Below are 21,857 nucleotides of genomic sequence, written 5' to 3'. Positions count from 1 at the left end.
TTTGCCAGATCTGTTTCGACAATGTAATAGTGAATAGATAAAAGTCTTGAGTTTTTCGGAGCCTATGTTCCCAGCATTCAAAAATAAAATTAGAAATGTTATGGAATTTTGTACCCTAACTGATTGAAAAAAATATTTCACTCTGCCCGGATCACGGGAAGTGAAACTTAAAGCTGTCAGAGGGATAGTTGGATTTATTCATGCACGTTAAAAATATTTATTAAAAGCTTCTTTCTTTTCACATTCTTATTTACAGCATTATCATAATAGGCTGTATATCAACTTATTCGGAGAAAACCGTTAGTTGAGTTCAGACATGAGCACCCCCGTATAGTCAAAATCAAGCATAGCGTTAGTTCTGGTAGGTCACTTTAGTAAAGCTCGCATCAGTTGACTCTGTCCCCTTTAACCTAGTCAAGTTGCCTTTATTTTTATAGCACTTACAGCACAGATTTAAACAGCAGGAAATAACGACCATGGTGCAAACAGAATAATTTCTGCTGCGGCACGACAAGAAGATAACTCATAAAACTGATATCAGACATCAGGGGCATAGATTTTGTCTAACAGTAGGGGAGGACAATAAACATAACATTTTTGAAGGGGACACAAATAATACAGCTAAAATTGTACTTGTAAGGATAAGTATCCACAGAGGAAAGCCTACTATTAGTGTAGCAGGGAGACCGTCGGAAAACAAGATTATTTTGCTTACCCCATTGACAGATTATTTAGCTTTTTTCGAGCAAAAACTCACTTAATATTCACTTGTTTTTGCTGAAAACAAGACAATAATTTTAACTTATCTAGAAAATCCTTCTTGATTTAAGAATTTTTCGATATTTTGGCTGGAAACAAGACAAAAAATCTAAGTAAGAAAAGCATTTTTTGCAGTGCACTTGCTGATGTTTACGTTTAAGCGCTAAACAATCAGAAATGAGATGTCACGCCTTGTGACAATAAAAATATTTTTAGGTCCTTTCATTCTGCGCTGAATTAGTTTTAGTACGAACATTCGAGTTTTGAACTAAAGGCAAACTAAGAGTTCCCCTTCAGGAACTCGAGCTGCATCAAGACGCTTTGGGAATGTCTTCAGTGTGACAACGCTCTGAATCACGTGTGTAATCACTCCAATGGATGGGCGAGACGTCACAGAATGGGTGACGTAGCGACCAGGAAGCTATAAAAGCACTTCTGTCAGGACCACTATCATCAAAGATGACTGACAATTAGCATACAGTTTGGATTGGTGGTATGGTTCTGCTCTGGGCAAGAACTCCCTGTGCATCCATGCAGCCTAGCAAGGATAAGAGCAGGGAGAGCAGCAATAACCCCCAAAACAAAACCATACGCCATATCCAACGACACAAAATGACAGCAAAAATCTCAAGCCTTAAAAAAAAAAAAAAAAACTGGGTGAATTTTTTTATCATTATAAGGTGGTTGTTTACACACACTACCAAGACACATTTCAGTTCAAGCAACATGTAAAAATTAATTTTGCATCCGATGACCCCTTTAAGAAAGGAGAGACGTGATTGCAGCATTGCCATGGTCATGCGCTCTCAGTGCGGGCATGAACCATCCTTGAACTCACCTTCAGCATGCACAGACATGGAAGACAAAGCTCGTGGCTGTCATTAGAAGACAGGAAACAACCGCAACCAAGAAGACACAGACGAAGCTGCATCTTTAAAAAAGATGCAAGCCATCAGCGATTGCTCTTTCTTTTAGTAGAAGCGCCCAGGGGAATCGCTGAAAAGGGACATCGCTGTTCATGCCCTGTCACCACCTAGAACAGCCCTCCGACACACAGCACATGACTTTGTGGAGTACAACAGCTTACAACCACTCGGCTCCGAAGCAGAAGTCTGCATGAGTGGATGCACGCTGCAACCTTATATACCTGTGTGTACGGGGAGTGGCTCAGCATGCAAAATCCATTAGCCTAATTTCATTGACATTTTCTCATAAACTCAGAGATGATTGGGGCTCCCGAGAAAACCCTAATGTCGTCACAACATAACTCATAGTGACTGACAGATAGGGAACATAACTTGTACATTTTTGAGAGAACCGATAAGTCACATTTTATTCCATTCTGAATGCCGGCTGTACCAACATTATAAACACAGGCTTTTTAGTTCTCCTCACTCCACAACAATCCTTTAAATTTAACTGTATTCAGAACAGAACAAGAATGACAAAAATATAAGTAAAGTTGGGCACACAGCCTACCTCTCTCATTCGGCACACATCCAAATGTTTCCTATATTCTACAGGCATAATATATGTATTTGAAGCTATTATTTATTATAAGGCGTTGTACTCCACATGCCTTCCAATATCAATGGGGGAAAAAAAGCAAATAATAAGCAAAAATGTACTAACGTGCACCAGAGTGCTCACTCTGAACAGCACGGTAAACGGCTGTATATATAGTGTGCGCGTGAGACCCCGGCACAATCAAACAGCTGAAAAATAAAATAGGCCTATTTCAAATTTTTGGTCATACAGTAAAGGCATAATTCAAAACTGCAAAGTGTTAGCAGTTTGGAGATTCAAGAATATCAGCAAAGTGTAAGGTTCCACTCGCCAGCCCAAAAAGCGGAATCCAGCGGCCTGGTCGAAGGTTTAATGCATGTTCATTCTTTTATTTGCGCCTCTGAATTTATCTGGATTTAGTTTTAATTTTAGTCTAGCTCCGTGTTCTTTCTGACTCCAATTTCAAGTGACCGTTAAGTGTAGGCAATATTCTTAATTAAAAACTGATCACAAATATTGATTATTAATTTAGATATTTGATTATTCTGAAAATCCCATACTTTAATTTCTTCGTTCATTAGCGACAGTGAATGCACGGACACAAACTCGCCAGTCCTGTAAGTTACTCAGAGGATACAGGGTGACTATAATACCTTTAAGTGCCACACCCAGCTTTTTTCTTATGATCACGAAAACTGTAACTTGTTAAGCCAGTGACAGACAGAAATCAGAAGATCCCTAATGATGAGCCCCTGTTTCATTCATTGGTACTTCAGTATGATCTATCCTGGACGCAGATTTGCGGAAATACCACTAGACATTAATCTACTTCAAAAATGATTTCAGAAGTGATCAGAATAAATCAAATATAACAATGTATTATTAGTCAGGTAAAAAGGTGTCATGCCAATTGCATAATTAAACAATAAGAAGCCAATTCAAAAATAAGAAAATGCATAACATCAGTTGTTCAAAGATGAATCTAGGAGTAAAATGTTTACCTGATTTCAGGAAGGGTAACACTTTAGAATACTGTTTCTTACTTACTGCATAATTAATAAGGAATTATTGAAGATAACTACTTCATAGTTACTTTTCTTGAACCTTAACTAGTAGATAATTAATAGTAGTTCTTCAGGAGGTATGACAGAACATTAGTTATTGATTAGCAAACTGTTACTTAACACAATCATACAATTGTATTGCATACTGATTAGTTAACACATCTTCCTTAGTAGTTAACAATAGTGAGTTAAGTGTTAATGAATGATTACCTGTTAGTTCTTCAATAATTCCTTATTAGTTATGCAGTAAGTAAGAAACAGTATTCTAAAGTGTTACCTCAGGAAGATACATAGTATGGAGTATATGAAATACACTTCACACTACGGGCTGATCTGGCTACAGAATCAATGACTGATTGATTGAATGACTGATGGCGGACTGTAATCCAGAAAGGATTATGTGTTTATGAAACACATGTGAATGAAATGAAATTATATTCCAGTTTTAAATGTGCTTCTGATTACAGATAGCTTGGGATTACACATGATTTGTATTTGAAAGAAAACCAGTTCGAAGGGAGCATAGTTAGCTTTTTGGGTTAAAATAATTTCTTAACATTAAATGAATGGTATGACAATTAGAGATTAGACTGTACAGAAATCTACACGCTAATACACACTATACTCATTATCACGCAATGCTGATGTTGTTAACATTAATAATTTGAGAATAAAGTATAACAATAATAATAATTAGCATGTAATATGAGCTAACTGATCATTAGATTTAATCACCATTGTTAGCGCGATTTATTTTAATTATTTTTCCTCAGTTGGGCAGAACAAATGTGGCAGACTTGTTACTTGTTCAGATGGCAATATATGGTGAAAATTCTTATTTGGGTCATATATTCCAACACATAGGCTAGAATCTGTGATTCCTGAGTGCAGTATGCCACACATTCACCTCAAAACATTAGATTCATTAGCGCTGGAGCCGTGCCAGAACACCGGATCACAACCCCGCACACGGAAGATAATTCCACACAGAGCTGCAATTCCAAGTTTTCAAACAGAGATGGCGACAAAGAGGCAAAACTTACGGACTGCAGCTTTAAATACTACCAGAACAAAAGCAAAAGAAGTCTTTAAATCAGTTGTAAAAACATACTGTAAAAGACCTTTTGGTGTTTTTTGTTCTCGTGCTCCAGAGTCGCGCCTGGATGAAGATGGATGAAGTGACCGATGTGGCAGGGCCAGGTCCCCTTAGGCCTCCCCGTGGCACCCATTTTATTTAGAAGGCAGGACTTCTTCTGTCTGAGTATATGTTAAGTCATTGGACCTTATCTCGACTAGAGCGAATTATATTAAAAACTACTGTAATGAAATAAGAATAGCTTTAAAAAAAAAAAATAGTCAAATTCGCCTGGAAAGGGTTTAGACCAAGTTGTTAAGTAGCTCTGAATTACCTGAAATCACATAGACTCCCACTTCACAGAGAGTAAGAATCTTTGAAGTCCCAGGAATATTCACAATAACATAACGTCCCTCCATCCCACGACACAAGTAGCTGTAGGTAGCTCCTGCTGGAATAGTAGAAACTACAGCACATCTGGAGAAAGACAAAAGAGTGAGTCGCTCCTGTGCTTTTGTTGATCATTATTAGTATGACTATTCATTTGTATTTTTTCTTCTCTTATCCCTGAATGTATTTTATATTATTATTATTATGTTTAGGACTATTTTTTTTTCTTCTGTTGCAACCGAGCTGCAATAGAATTAATTATTTGTCACACAAATGAAACATTACACATAGAAAATAAAATGTTGCTGTTTTTATGTCATGTTACTAACCTTCTCGTAACCAAGGCAACCACCAATATTAATGCCTTTAACACTTGATCTACATGTTTTCCTCAGCGTTTGATCAATATTTTTTTTTTTTTTTTTTTTATGTAATAGAACCCAGGGAATGTAGTAATGCAAGCATTTTCTTTATTCTGGAACAATGTTTAGTGTTGTATTTGATTGTAGGTGGCGGTAATTCATTCTGTGATCAGTGGAGGCACGGTCTTGTGCTCTGAGGGAATTGTCTCTGTGCCATTTTAAAAAGTCAATAACGTCAACCGTCTGATCTGTAAACCAGGGTTTCTGCACAGATAATTGTAACAATGAGTTCGCAGTCTGTATTGAGTGTGATATTCGGTGGCCGAGACAGCTCAACGCGCTGCAAATAGAAATAAAAATACCTATAAATTAAGAAAACAACTTTGTCAATTTTACAACACGCGCTGCAAATGCTCACAACACAACCACAAAGAAACACGCTGCAAATAAAATGTTTATTTGGTTGTGTTGTGAGCATTTGCAGCACCTGCTGTCAAATTGATGAAGATGTTTTCTTGATTTGCTGGTGCTTTTTCTATTTGAATGTGTTTTCTGAAGTTGCAGCATGTTGAGCTCTCTCAGCCACTGTTGTGATATAATAAAATGACCATGTACTGCAAAATAACAGCATGAATGCATTTGTATAGTGTTGTGCTCACACACTGGTTGCAAAACAATAAACACAACACGAACACTTATGTCCTGCTTCTTTTAAGTTTAAAAACACTCTGCCTAAATGTAGTCCGATTTAGGAACAAATGACTCTTATGATGAGAGTGACCAGTTTGAATCAGTCAGATGAACCCTTCATTTATTTGCAGTGATGTTTGTGTTGAAATCAATAATGTTTTGGATTATTTATATGACAATGTATTGTTTTGCAATACATTGGGGTAATATATGATCCCTGCTGATTTTGTACATTTGCCCACTGACAAAGAAATGATCAGTCTAAAATTTTAATGGTAGGTTTATTTTAACAGTGAAAGACAGGATAACAGCTAAGAAATCCAGAAAACACATTTTAAAAAGTTATGAATTGATTTGCATTTTAATGAGTCAAATAAGTGTTTGACCCCTTCGCAAAACATGACTTAGTACTTGGTGGCAAAACCCTTGTTGACAATCACAGAGGTCAGACGTGTCTTGTAGTTGGCCACCTGGTTTGCACACATCTCAGCAGGGATTTTGTCCCATTCCACTTTGCAGATCCTCTCCAAGTCATTAAGGTTTCGAGGCTGACGTTTCTACCTCCATGTTTGACGGTGGGGATGGTGTTCTTGTGGTCATAGGCAGCTTTCCTCCTCCTCCAAACACGGTGAGTTGAGTTGATGCCAAAGAGCTGGATTTTGGTCTCACCTGACCACAGCACTTTCACCCAGTTCTCCTCTGAATCGTTGGCAAACTTCAGACGGGCTGTACATGTGCTTTCTTGAGCAGGGGCACCTTGCAGGGTCTGCAGGATTTCAGTCCTTCACGGAGAAGTGTGTTACCAATTGTTTTCTTGGTGACTATGGTCCCAGCTGCCTTGAGATCATTGACAAGATCCTCCCGTGTAGTTCTGGGCTGATTCCTCACTGTTCTCGTGATCATTGAAACTCCACGAGGTGAGATCTTGCATGGAGCCCCAGTCCGAGGGAGATTGACAGTTATTTTGTGTTTCTTCCATTTGCGAATAATCGCACCAACTGTTGTCACCTTCTCACCGAGCTGCTTGGCGATGGTCTTGTAGCCCATTCCTGTAGGAGCTCTTTGGTCTTGGACATGGTGGAGAGTTTGGAATCTGATTGATTGATTGCTTCTGTGAAAATGTTGTCTTTTATACAGGTAACAAGATGAGATTAGGAGCACTCCCTTTAAGAGAGTGCTCCTAATCTCAGCTCCTTACCTGTATAAAAGACACCAGAAATCTTGCTGATTGATAGGGGATCAAATACTTATTTGACTCATTAAAATGCAAATCAATTTATAACTTTTTTGAAATGCATTTTTCTGGATTTCTTTGTTGTTATTCTGTCTCTCACTGTTAAAATAAACCTATCATTAAAATTATAGACTGATAATTTCTTTGTCAGTGGGCAAATGTACAAAATCAGCAGGGGATCAAATATATATATTTTATTTTTTCACACTGTGTGTGTGTGTATATATATATATATATATATATATATATATATATATACATACAGGTGCATCTCAATAAATTAGAATGCCGTGGAAAAGTTTATTTCAGTAATTCAACTCAAATTGTGAAACTCGTGAATTAAATAAATTCAATGCATACAGACTGAAGTAGTTTAAGTCTTTGGTTCTTTTAATAGTGATGATTTTGGCTCACATTTAACAAAAACCCACCAATTCACTATCTCAACAAATTATAATACTTCATAAGACCAATAAAAAAAAAAACTTTTAGTGAATTGTTGGCCTTCTGGAAAGTATGTTCATTTACTGTATATTCGTATGTATACAATTCGTCGTGGCATGGAGGTGATCAATTTGTGGCACTGATGAGGTGGTATGGAAGCCCAGGTTTCTTTGACAGTGGCCTTCAGCTCATCTGCATTTTTTGGTCTCTTGTTTCTCATTTTCCTCTTGACTAGATTCTCTCTGGGGTTCAGGTCTGGTGAGTTTGCTGGCCAGTCAAGCACACCAACACCATGGTCATTTAACCAACTTTTGGTGCTTTTGGCAGTGCGGACAGGTGCCAAATCCTGCTGGAAAATGAAATCAGCATCTTTAAAAAGCTGGTCAGCAGAAGGAAGCATGAAGTGCTCCAAAATTTCTTGGTAAACGGGTGCAGTGACTTTGGTTTCCAAAAAACACAATGGACCAACACCAGCAGATGACATTGCACCCCAAATCATCACAGACTGTGGAAACTTCACACTGGACTTCAAGCAACTTGGGCTATGAGCTTCTCCACCCTTCCTCCAGACTCTAGGACCTTGGTTTCCAAATGAAATACAAAACTTGCTCTCATCTGAAAAGAGGACTTTGGACCACTGGGCAACAGTCCAGTTCTTCTTCTCCTTAGCCCAGGTAAGGCGCCTCTGGCGTTGTCTGTGGTTCAGGAGTGGCTTAACAAGAGGAATACAACAACTGTAGCCAAATTCCTTGACACGTCTGTGTGTGGTGGCTCTTGATGCCTTGACCCCAGCCTCAGTCCATTCCTTGTGAAGTTCACCCAAATTCTTGAATCGATTTTGCTTGACAATCCTCATAAGGCTGTGGTTCTCTCGGTTGGTTGTGCATCTTTTTCTTCCACACTTTTCCTTCCACTCAACTTTCTGTTAACATGCTTGGATACAGCACTCTGTGAACAGCCAGCTTCTTTGGCAATGAATGTTTGTGGCTTATCCTCCTTGTGAAGGGTGTCAATGATTGTCTTCTGGACAACTGTCAGATCAGCAGTCTTCCCCATGATTGTGTAACCTAGTGAACCAAACTGAGAGACCATTTTGAAGGCTCAGGAAACCTTTGCAGGTGTTTTGAGTTGATTAGCTGATTGGCATGTCACCATATTCTAATTTGTTGAGTGAATTTGTGGGTTTTTGTTAAATGTGAGCCAGTATCATCACAATTAAAAGAACCAAAGACTTCAGTCTTTGTGCATTGAATTTATTTAATACACGAGTTTCACAATTTGAGTTGAATTACTGAAATAAATGAACTTTTCCACGACATTCTAATTTATTGAGATGCACCTGTATGTATATATATATATATATATATATATATATATATATATATATATATATAAGAAAATATACACGCATACAGTCATGGCCAAAATTTCAGCACCCTTGGTAAATATGATCAAAGAAGGCTGTGAAAATTAATCTGCATTGTTAATCCTTTTGATCTTTATTTTAAAAAAATCACAAAAATCTAACCTTTCATTGGATAATAAGAATTTAAAATGGGGGGAAATATTATTATGAAATAAATGTTTTTTTTTTGTTGTTGTTTTTTTTCTCAAATACACATTGGATACAATTATTGGCACCCCTAGAAATTCTTATGAGTAAAATATCTCTGAAGTATATTCCCATTCATATTCACAATTTTGAGCACTCCAGGGTGACTATGAACATGATATTATCCAGCCATGGCTTCCTGTTTCACAGAAATATAAATAGGAGGGAAAACAAAGCCCAAATTCCCTTAATCATCCATCACAATGAGAAAAACCAAAGAATATATTACTGATGTGCAGCAAAAGATAATTGAGCTTCAAATATTAGTGAAGTGGCTTTAAAAAAAGAGCTATAGCAGTGAAAATTCCCATTTCCACCATCAGGGCAATAATTAATAATTAATCAACATAAAATGTTACGAAACTGCCTGGAAGAGGACGTGTGTCTATATCGTCCTAATGCACGGTGAGAAGGAGAGTTTGAGCGGCTAAAGACTCTCCAAGGACCACAGCTGGAGAATTGCAGAAAACAGCTGAGTCTCGGGGTCAGGAAACCTTAAAAAAAAATTGTCAAACCGCACCTACATCAGCACATGTTGTTTGGGAGGGTTTCAAGAAAAATTCTCCTCGCTCATCCAAAGACAAACTCAAGCATATTCAGTTATCAGACACGACTGGAACTTCAAATGGGACTGACTTCTATGGCCGTTGAAACAAAAAAAAAATGAGCTTTTTAGCAGCAAACACTCAAGATGGGTTTGGTGAACACAGGGATAAAAATTACCCCATGTGTACAATGAAATATACTGCTGTATTTTTGATGTTGTGGGCCTATATTTCCGCTGGAGTTCCTGGACATCTTGTTTAGACGCATGGCATCATGGATTCTATCAAATACACTGGGGATTTCTTTAAGACTGCAAAGGAAGCTCGGCTTCCCCTATAATGTCAAAAAAATAATGGTCAAATATGTACTATTGTGTTAACCTTTTATTGACTAAAAATGCGTTAGAACACGTTCATCTCGAAGACGAGTTCGTTCAGAATCAGCTACATATAGCAGGTCAGCTGACTCGATTTCCTTCTCATAGGGCTGCTTTGAACAGTTTTTTTCAGGGCTTCGAAACTAGACGGTCATTGGATAAATGCTGCGATTATGTCCCGCCCACAGACGCTCAGTGTCTCTGGGAGTGAATGGAGGAGTGGGCTGGTCTGGACTCCAGGCTTCTGTGTGATGATTAGAGGGTCTGTCAAAAGACTGCATCTTCTTTTGATTGACAGCGATTTTGTACTATAAAAAGTCGCTGATGCTGAAGCTCGAGCTCAGTCCCATAGCGGGTTTTGCAAGTGTAGTCGAAAGACAAACTGCTGCAACCTATTTCTTGGTATTTGCTTGGTGAAATTGCTAGCCGATTTTCATCATACATTTCACACAATTATACACCACATTCCTTGTTTCAGTTTAACCTAATTCCCACATTTCCTCCGTCGAGTTTAATATCTTTTTTTTAGATCGTTTTTTCATTCATTCATTCATACAGTAGGCTAGGCTAGCGCCGTAGGGGTGAACTAGCCAGCTAGCAAACTGCACACGATGGCAGACAGTGCTAATATTGTTAATATTGCTAATAAAATCTTCCTTATGAGGAGAAACTTAGAATTAAACAGCAGGGCAGATCAACACCTAAGACTGATTTAGTGCAAAAGATAGGGAAATGTAACAGGTCTTTTCAGCTCTCCTGGTATGACAAAGTTAGCTGGCTGACTGGAAGTGCTGTGACAAAGAAAATGTACTGCTGGCCATGCCTCTTGATGAAACCATCTCACGGATGTGTTGTTTGGTCAAAGGTGGGGTTTGGAGATCTGTCTAACTTTGGCAGGGCATATAAAAGGCATGAAAAGAGCAATGAACATGTGAGTGCATGTGCAAGATTAAGTTGCATGGACAGGATCAGGGTTGAGCATGCAATCAATGAAGGTGCTCGCATTCAGGTGGCTAAACATAATGAAACAGTCAAACAAAACAGGGCCTTCCTAAACCGCCTTATTGATGTGACATCCTTGCTTGGCCGGCAGGAGCTGTCATTTAGGGGACATGATGAGAGTAGTGAATCATCCAACAAGGGGAATTACAGGGAGTTCACAGAAACATTAGCTAAATATGACTCTGTCCTATCCACACAATTCGAGTCCTCAACTGTGTTTTCTGGTATGTCCCATACTAATCAAAATGACTTGATCTCTGCAGCCACCGTTTCTGATCAGATCAGAGATGAAATTCAGGATGCTCCCTTTTTTGGATGGCAGGTGGATGAAACAACTGATATATCCTGCCGTGCCCACCTCTCTGTCATTGTTCGCTATGTGGATAGTGCAGGTAAAATTTAGGAGTGCTTTATTGGATTTTTTTATGTTTCTGGGGGGCGAGATGCGTTTTTGATTTATTAAATAAGTACATGCAGGGCTACAATTTTAAGGATAAGCTTGTGGCACAGACCTATGATGGGCTGCTGTCATGGCTTCAGCTCTCAATGGTCTGCAGGCCAAAGTGAAAGCAATAGCCCCCAGTGCAATGTTTGTGCATTGCTATGCACACAGACTGAATCTGGTGCTGTCACAGGGGGCTAAATGCTTCCCTGCGTGCAGAATTTTTTTTGCATCACTCTCTGGGTTTGCCACATTTTTTTCAAAATCCACAAAGAGGACGTCTTTTCTGGAGTCTGCAGGCTGTTCAAGGTTGCCCAGAAACGCTCCTACTCGATGGAATTTCACATCACGGATAGTGAGCAGCACTGTGGCAAACAATTATGATGGCCTCCTGCAGACATTTGATAACATCATTGCAGATACGACAATGGATGATGATACACTGGATTGTGCCAAATGCTTGAGGAAACTGGAGGATTTTGAGTTTGTGTTCATGTTACACATATGAACAAATCTTCTCTGAGACTGATGTGGTCTTTGATATTGTCCAGCAGAGGGCGATGGATGTTCTTTACTGCAAGAAAAGAATTGAGTCTCTCCTTGCATTTGTCAAAGAGAATAGGTCAGAGGGGGCTTTCCAAGCTATTTATGCCAAAGCAGCAATTCTCACATCAGACCCACGACATGAGCCCATGAGAACATTTATTTCATAATGATATTTCCCCACATTTTAAATTCTTATTATCCAATGAAAGGTTGGATTTTTGTGAATATTTTTAATAAAAGATCAAAAGGATTAACAATGCAGATTAATTTTGACAGCCGCCTTTGATCATATTTAGCTAGAGTCACAATATTTTTGGCCATGACTGTATACACACACACACACACACACACAGTATATATTCAGAATATATATTTTCAGGCTTAATTACTTTAGTTACTCAGTTCTGAACATCAAATCATTTGTTTTTCCAGCTAATGTATTCCAACAGTTTGGCTGGATAAAAATATTTGGATTTTATATTTAAAAATGACCTCAAGTTAACATCTGGTTGCTTGTTAGCTAGCCAGTTAGCATCAGCCAGCAATGTTTTTCAAAATTTTGTTGTCATTGATTGTATTCTTTTTAATTTTAACCTAAAACTCTTGATTTTACTGTAAATATGTAAGCAAATAGTTTTGTCAGACTGGGGGGCATTTTACCCCACCTATGGAGCAAAACGCCCCCTTACTAATTAAATTTGATTAAATTATTATTATTATTTTTTGTTGTTGTTGTTGTTAAAAATCTAATAACATGAAAACTCTGGACATTTTTTCATACTTTGTCTTTTATATAGATGTCCTAACTAAAACTATTCTGGACACATTTAACTTTTGTTTCACAGAAGAAAAAAAAAAATCACTTAAGAGGGCGTTTTATCCCACTCTACCCTAACATAGTCTGAACACATGCAAATAGGCACTATATACATTGCACTCCTACAGATGACTTGCAGGACCCTGTTCGTTATTGTATTAAATTTAGTTTTAATCGTTTAACCACCACAGCGTCTTGTCTCCATGGGCAACGCACACGATTCATGTCGAATGCAAGTGATGTTGCAGGTAGCGGAAAGTGCAAGCGGCAATTGCAAGTGACATTGTAATTTAGTTTCTTTTTTCTTGTCTTCACCACCTGGCTACTGTTGTAAAATGTTGAGAGATTCAAACAAAAAATAATCAATAAATAGAACAAATAAAAAAAATAAAAAAGAGAGTGCAAGCACTGAGAGTGCAAGTGCAAGTCTGCCGCCAGATCCTTCTCCAATCTGTAGCTATTAAAGTATGCCAGAGAGACTCACAGTGGGTTGCTGAAAAGATCTGAAGAATCGTTTCCAATCCGAATCTCTGCCCCGTCTATCCTGCTTTCACAGCAGTCGTGTCTGTTAGTGATGGTCACTCTGTTCACACTGTACGTCTTCATCAGATCCAGCTTCCACCACGGGTCGGTTTGTGTTGTAGTATGACTACAGGTGGAGCTCGACTCATCCAGAGTGCTTTGGGCAGACCACCCGCTGTTATGTGATGTAGACTGAACGGCTGTTCCCCATGTTGCTATGTTCACTGGAAAAACCAAGTATAATTACAATTATTTATTTCTATTTTGATTGGAATTTGACATGTAATAACAGTGTTTCCCCTGCCATTATATGCCCCCCCCCCATTTTTTAATTTTATTTTCTCTATAGTGCCAGATTACACCACAACTCATTTAACATTACCTTTCCTTGAACAGATCTATGCCTTGTTCTTTTATTGAACAAACTAAATAGCCTTATGTTATTTATCTTATCTACAAGATGGCATGTCATTTCTGTCTCTACCTTACATGGTCACGCACAGCCCCGATACGCACACACAAATGAGCACACTTCCACTAGTATTTGTAAATATTAAGCCACAAAACGACTATTTAAAAGTACTACTCGTAAGCGCACGTGACGCTTCGGGTTGTAACGAGTGCATGTGTGCGGGTCCGATTGTTTTATTTTCATTTCTGTTTCTCATTTAAGTTGTTTTCTTCAAATAAGTACCGCTGTTGACAGAGGAATAAGGCTCGAGATGTGGAATGCGACCTGTGAGTTTCGACTGATTTTCTGTAACTTGAAAGTTAGGCGAGCTATCCTTTACATTCATCCTAACTCAGAATGTTACACGGTGATATTAATGTCTACCGTCTCACTAAATGAGGACATAAATACACAGTACCGCGGGAAGTAGGGGTGCTGAGGGTGCTGCAGCACCCCCTGGCTCGGAGCTAAAGAAAAAATGGGGGTGCTGGTGGTGCGGTGTTAAAAATAATTCAATTTAAATTTTGTAACAAAAAAGAAATAAAACTAATTTTATTAATTTGAATATTCATTAAAAATCATAGGGGGGGGGAAAAGCTTAGGGCTATAATGACAATAAGCAACAATTGTCGCGTGACGTCACCACGTCCGCATCAGTCATTGAAGATTTAAAAATACACCAGGCAACATGGCGCAAAAACGCATTTCTGATTTTTTCACGAAGCCCAAACAAAATAAAAAGAGACCGAGCCTTGAGCTGGCGGATCAGTCGGATAAGGAAGCAGACCTGGTCCTGGAGCCTATGCCTAGTGGGCAGCCAATCAACAGCAGCTGCAACAGCTCCTCCAAAGCGACCACCACATCAGCCCCGGATCTGGGCCCAGGAGCCGCGCTAATTCAAGGTAACATGAACGTCGCCGCCGCGGCAGTACCACCAGCACAAAATACTAGGGTTATTGATTTGGTCGAGGCAATCACTCCCCACCAACCAGCCGACTTCATTTTTCCTGGAAGGCAGTTCGGAAAAGAAACATTTTCTCGTTCATTCAATACAAACTGGTTTGACAAATGGAGGTGGCTGCATTACATTGAGGAAGGTGATCGCGTTGTCTGTTTTAACTGTGTGAAAGCAGTGGAAAAACGTCTCATTAACATAAAACTTGAACAAAACGGATAAACTGATGACGTGTAACCGCGTTGCAACATAAAAATAAAACGTCTTTGTATTTTCCCCTTTGTGGCTCATTATTATTATTATTATTGTTAATAATAAATAAATAAAAAAACATATAGGCCCACAATAAAATAGTATCATTAAGAAATTCATTTTTAATTAAACTGAAGAATATTAAAATAATATTAAACTTTGTTAATAAAACTTCAATTACAATTTTGTGTATAAAATTTGTAACGCAAATAAAATGGATTTCCCCTTTTAAAACGATCGTTTGTGGTTCGTTATTATTAAAACAGATCAGTCATAAAGTAGTACAATGGCAAATTTGCATTTATTAAACATGCAACTAGGCTACATCTTCTTCAATTTGTTAATATTAACTACTTGCTAGGCCTACTTGGTTTCCCTTATTTAAAACGAATGCTTAGTTTGTGGTTCATCATTATTTTTTTTAATGAAAACACAGCAACAATAAAGACCAACTCAGTTATTTTAAACGAAATGAAACGTTTATTAACAAAAATCTTCACGCCTTGAGTTTTCCTCTTTTCCTCGCTTTCCTTCAGATTTAAATAAGCACCGTGAGCGTTTTACTTTCACTTTCAAATTAGGGCAATTCGGTGTCAAGCAGTTGTTTGCTTTTAGTTCCTTTGAGTTTTCTCTTTCCTCACTTTCCTTCAATTTTAAATAGCCTAGTTTGAAAAAGCACCGTGCACATTTTACTTTCACTTTTAAATTGGCGGTTCTGTATCAAGCAGTTGTTCGTTTTAGTTTGTTTGTGTTTTCCTCTTTCCTCACTTTCCTTTGCTTATATAGCTTATAAAAGCATCGTGCATTTACTTTCACTTTTAAATTAGCGGCAATTCGGCATCAATTGCTTGAATTCAATTCAAGCAACAACAAAATACAATGTATTACATATAACATATAACTTTTACTAAAAAAAAAATGAATAAAAATAAACCATGATATGCCTAATATAGAAATAACAAATAGCTTACTGCTGCTTATATAAAGTTTAAATATGTATAGAAAAACTAAAAATCAGTGAAGAATGAGGAACAAATAATTATGAAATGTAGAAGCAAAACGAATAAGAATGTTTGGAGGCAATGACGCCTAACACCTTGATGCAAAATAATGAAAAAAAATAAATAAATACATAGTTTAAATAAAATAAAAATCAGCAAATACTGTGGAACCAAATAAATGAGAAACTAATGTTTTAAAAAAACGTCTATTATTACCTAGATTAATGGCAGAAATCAACAGGCTTTTCAAAATCCAAAATATTTTTTTAAAACAGGCGTTTTTACATTTCATTTTGAAACTCTTCTGCCATCGTCTTGTCTGTCTCACCTCACTGTTCTTGTCAGTCAGCTCGATTCACTCTCCTCACGTGATAAATTAAATCTGATCTGTGATGCGCGACTGTGGTTCTTTCGGTGTGCTGAGCAGCCACGTTCAGTTTTAATTGTAGTGTACTCTAACTGAACTAAAATAATTGTATTACTATTAAAAAAAAAAATAAAATAAAATCAAAACGACGGTGGGGGGGACGGTGCCGCAGTGGACAATTGGTATCACCGCCAACACCGTCTATCGCAGCAAGCGGCAAGCCTAATGTCCAGCTGAACTAAATTGATTTTATTTCTATAAAAAGGCCCTGTAACACCGACTACAGGACCAAGCCTGTGTATTGCACACTTATAACTTCGCTACTGGCAAAACTCTCCTCCCCTCCCCTTCCCTTTTTTTTCCCTCAGCCCCCCCTGCTCAAAATACGTTCCCGCGGCACTGTAAATACATGAACAACATCTCCAGAACTGCTCTGAGAGTCACTTCATGAGCATTTTACCGTTTCATTTGAGTAAAAATATCCTCATATCATATACACAAAGAAATGTAAAGGTATTCACGGAAACATGTTAAAAAAAAGTTCGGATTAACTTGAAGACGTGGCAGAAATACATTACTATTGTTCAGTAGAATGTACTAATAGGCTACTACTACTACTATTAAAAATTATTAAAACCTTATTTTTAAGGAATAGTCATACAATATTTCTTCAATGTTTTAATTGTAACATTAAATTCCCATTATTTTCCACAAAATAAAATTTGTTTAATTTTAATTAATTAAAAAATAATTCAATGAATGTTGTATGCCTTAAATGTAAATACACAACACAATTTCTGAGAGAAAAAAAAAATCATAAGGCTATTGTAAGAATAAATTAAACTTGTCTTTTTATGCTTTCAAATAATTAGACATGCTAAAACACAGAATTTGGTGACAATAAAACATAAGGTTGGAAAAACTAAAACATTTCATTGGGCCCTAAACATGTAATTTTTGTTAAACTTTTAATAAATTGATGTTAATTATTTTAAGTTTCATGATTTTAATTAGACATGCTTGTTGATTAATGAGAAGAGTCCAGAAAAAATGGACTCCCCCCATTAAATTGATCTGAAATTGCATTAAGGATATTTTTAATGAACAGTAACACAATATTTCTGTTGCAAATAAATGCTTTTCTTTTGATATTTCGGTCCCACTTTATATTAGGTGGCCTTAACTACTATGTACTTACATTAAAATTAATCATTTGGTACAATGCACTTACTGTGTAAATACATGTTTTTACATTGTACTTATATTTTTAAAAATACCTATATGTAGTTGCATCTGTAATTAATTTCTGTAATTACACTGTTGACCCATCCCTTTCACCTTAACCCACCCTTAAACCTACCCAGACCACCAAACCTGTCCCTAACCTCACCCATACCCCACCTAAAAGCAGCAAAAGTGTTTTGCAATACAATATGAACACAATAAGTACATTGTACTTATTTTTTGATGTAAGTACATAGTAGTTAAGGCCACCTAATATAAAGTGGGACCGCTATTTCTATTCATTAAAGAATCAACAATCAGATAATTATCATAAATGTTTCTTGAGCAGGAAATCAGCATATTAGAATGATTTCTGAAGGACCATGTGACACTGAAGTAATGATGCTGAAAATTCAGCTTTGCAAAAAATAAATTACAACATCTTACCACAAAAAAAGTAATTTTAACTTGTAAAAATCAAGTTTTTACCCCCCCCCCCCATATCAAAATAAAGTGTAACCGCACAAACTCACTAACAAAAGATGTAATTAACAAAATCTCACCTTCTCTTCCTGCCTTTGTCTGAACTGAGAAAAAGCCTTCAAATAAAAAAACACAGAATGATGCTTAGTATTTGGCAACTTAAATGGATTGTTAGTGTAAACCTAGAATTATACATAAAAAAGACAGTTGGGTAAAATGTTGTATTATTTTATCAGGTATTAATATCTCACTCAATTTAGCTCCTCAAATGAAAGTATAACGTTTAGAGATATTTAGATAACATTAACCAAGAACAACACATTCAATTATGTTTTAGGATCTTCTGTTAAGTGTTTCTGTCGGTAAGATAGAGCTAAAAACAGACTTAAGATCACTAAGTGCAGTATTAGAGAGATTGTATGTTTTACTCACCCAGTAAAAATGACAGACTTTTGTAGAAATCCCTCATGTTAATTTCTGGCAATTTGTGAATGGTTCTGCAATCATTTCAGGATGTTTGAATGAACGTTGTTCCTGGGAGAGACACATTAGTTCAACTTTACCTCAGTCACATGATCCTGTTTCTCCTCCCATTTTTTTATTCTCTTGACTTGAGCTGGAGAAATGTTTACAAAAAATAAAATAAACAGGGCTCCAAACTGCGACTAAAAAAAAATATTAATTTGCGAGTGAAGTTTTTGCTGAGGTCACCAATGGCGACTATGTTATGACTTGATTTTTTTTTTTTTCCTGATTGTTTTGCGATCACATCTTTTATGTCCACGTATTAAACTGAGACGATGGCGCATCAAAGTTTTAATGGAGAAAAAAAAAAAGAGTTTCAAACAGTCCTCATCCCTGCTAAACGCAGCTCAGTTGTGCAGCGCGAGAGAGATCAAAATGACGGAGACGTGCAAAGTGAAAGTGCAGAAAAGCAGTATCTATTTCATGCACAACTTGAACAAACTTCAACAGGTAACGCTGTCAGCTGTGTGGATATTAGCAATATCGTTAACAATTCTCGTTTATAATCATTACTAATATGGTTTCTTGTTATCAAGATCTTAGTCTATATGCTGAGTTCTGTATGCTGTATGCGTGAACTTCATATTAGCCTGTTTGCAGCGCGCTTGCCATCCAGTAATCACAATAAGCTTTGTGCTTTGTTACTTTTTAATAAAGTATCAGCTTTAACATTCTGCCAAATTCATAACAAAATTCATAAAATAAATACGGTTTTGGCGCTCTGTAATGCGGTAGGCGCAATCTCTTTAGCGCCTCAGTTCAAGCGGCAAGTGAACCCATTATATCTTTCTCTATTATAGTACGAAATGAATGTGAATTAATATCAAAAGGTAGGCTATTTTATAAGAGAGCCTACACTTATTGAAATGTCTCATGTAATCGCTCATTCTGTGTCAAACTGTGGAAATCTTGTAAAGCTTGTAAACAATGTCACGTAACAATACCTAACCATCCATAAGCTCATCAGTCAGCTAGAAAAATAATTATAAAGAGGAGCATTTTGCTGTATTTATTCGCTCTTGCATATTAATATTTTTACTTAACCTGTTGTCTACGTGATAAAAAAATGCAAAAACCGACTGGATGTGTGAGAGATTTGACAACATTTCTATAGGATGCATTGAGGAGGAGCCCAAACTAACACTGCAAAAAAGCGATCAGTTGCATTTAGTCATTTTGCAGACGCTTTATCCAAAGCTTGACTTTTCTTTAAAAAATTGAGGAAACCCAGGGCTCGCAAAACCCAGCTGGCTCCAACCTCCGTTTATACCTATCTCGGAGAAGCCGCTATATTTGCTCCAACTTAATGAATAATTAAAGAAATACATTAAGTGAACTTAATGTTACACTGACAAATAACAGTTTGAAAATGTGTTGTTCACTTTTTATTTTAAGTTGGACCAACTTAAATTTATTAAATTGCAATTACTTAAAAGTTCTTATGGTCCATGATATTGGTGCAGATTCTGTGTAATAAACAATTCTTTGTGACTGTATATTTCAAGTTGGAAAAGACGTTTAGTTCCCACTTTAAGTGAACCTTAGTTCCCAGGTAGACCTGATCATCTACAACAGGGGTTCTCAACCTTTTGCAAGCTGGGCCCCCCAAAGCTGGTTCATTGCAGTTGGGGCCCCAGTGCTATATAATTATATGAGGTTACATGCTTTATTATTGTTGTTGTTATTATTATTAATATCATCAGTATAGGCCTATTATCATTACTAGGCTATTGCTATAATTGGCAGTAGCACCAGACTTCTAATGTGAGCTTGCAGACATTATTATTATTATGAGTAGTAGTAGGCCTATCATCATTACTAGGCTATTGCTATATAATTATATGAGGTTACATGCTTTATTGTTGTTGCTGTTGTTGTTGTTGTTATTATTATTATTATTATTATTATTATTATTATTATTATCATCAGTATAGGCCTATTATCATTACTAGGCTATTACTATAATTGGGAATTGGCACCAGACCTCTGATATTAATTTATGCTTTATTATTGTTATTATTACTAGGCCTAATAGTAGGCATCATCTGCATTTTTTACAGAAGCTTGCAGGTAGGTGATGTTAATGTGAGACCTGAGCCTGCTTTGCCTTGCAAAGATCCTCAATTCTTGGCTCAATGTTTGATAAACATAGCCTCAAATCATCCTCGATTTGTGCACGATTGCGGTATTTCGTTTTGCGTGCAGTAATTTTTGAGAATCCTGCCTCACACAAATATGTTGACGCGAAAGGAAGGAGAATCTTCAAGGCGACATCACAGAGTTCAGGATATTCCTGCATCAATGCTGCCCAGAATGACGAAAGAGGGCAGGAGCTAAAGAGTTACTTCAGTCTACTGTCACTCTTCCGCTCAATAAGCTGTTCCTGCATATCAATTGATAGCTTGTTTGCTGTGCACACAAACGGATCTCGAACCCACGCAAAAGAGCGATAATCCTCTTTAAAGTACGTCGCAAATTGTTTTCTCATTGCAGACAGGTGCTCAGACGCTGATTGAAACAGGGAGGCGAAATTGTGTGACGTGCCTGCATCAGTGATAAAGTCTGCAAGGCTGGGGAACATGTCGCAGTTCCCTCGACTGATGCGGCCATGCCAGAGGTCTAGTTTTTGCGTGAAACACCTCCTCTCGCAGCTCATACAACCGCTGTAACACCCGCCCCCTGGAGAGCCAGCGAACTTCAGTGTGCAGAAGCTGTTCGTGCCCTGACCCCATCTCCTGGCAGAGGACCCCAAACAAGCGAGAGTTTAGCGGCCGTGATTTGATGAGATTTATCATTTTCATGGATTGGTTCAGAACGGAGTCAAAAAGAACCGGCATTTTTTTAGCAGCTAGTGCTTCGCGATGGACCATGCAATGTGTCCATTTCACAAGTGGAGCTACTTGCTGAACGCGAGCGGCTAGGCCACGCTCACGCCCCTTCATTGCCTGCGCACCATCCGTGCATAGGCCAACGCATCGGTCCCAAGCCAAACCATTTTCACGGTTGAAAATGGCTTCTCCTGTAGTGTGCGACTGAAGAGGCCAGCAAAACAGGACATCCTCCTCAATCCTCAGCCTCTGAAACTTCCATCTGTCATAAAAATTAATTCGGATGGTTCGATTTTCTGCATTTTTCGCATCCGTAGCAAATATTTTGAGGGGTGTTTTTGACAATTGAGAGCCACCAAATGACGAATATGAAAAAACGAATAC

The 21,857-nt window shown here is 37.6% G+C and overlaps 1 protein-coding gene across 2 annotated transcripts in view; it reads right to left on the bottom strand.

Moving 5' to 3' along the window:
- The window catches only part of LOC131544672 (uncharacterized), a 32,215-nt gene extending 13,261 nt beyond the window's left edge, over nt 1-18,954 (bottom strand). The window contains exons 1-4 of one of the 2 annotated variants that reach the window (XM_058783053.1): nt 18,553-18,954; nt 18,201-18,236; nt 13,350-13,611; nt 4,739-4,881 (exon numbers count right to left, since the gene is read on the bottom strand). In XM_058783053.1, the coding sequence (XP_058639036.1) occupies nt 4,739-4,881; nt 13,350-13,611; nt 18,201-18,236; nt 18,553-18,589 (478 nt within the window). In that variant the 5' untranslated portion in view covers nt 18,590-18,954. Of the gene's footprint in view, nt 1-4,738; nt 4,882-13,349; nt 13,612-14,625; nt 14,655-18,200; nt 18,237-18,552 lie in introns of those variants that run through there. The other variant, XM_058783054.1, reaches the window with a different exon arrangement.
- Nucleotides 18,955-21,857: the final 2,903 nt, after the last annotated feature.

Source organism: Onychostoma macrolepis, chromosome 07 (assembly GCF_012432095.1).
Source record: "Onychostoma macrolepis isolate SWU-2019 chromosome 07, ASM1243209v1, whole genome shotgun sequence".
In the NCBI taxonomy this organism is placed as follows: Eukaryota; Metazoa; Chordata; class Actinopteri; order Cypriniformes; family Cyprinidae; genus Onychostoma; species Onychostoma macrolepis.
Note: the sequence above shows the minus strand (reverse complement) of the source record. Positions and strands in the feature narration are given on the sequence as shown.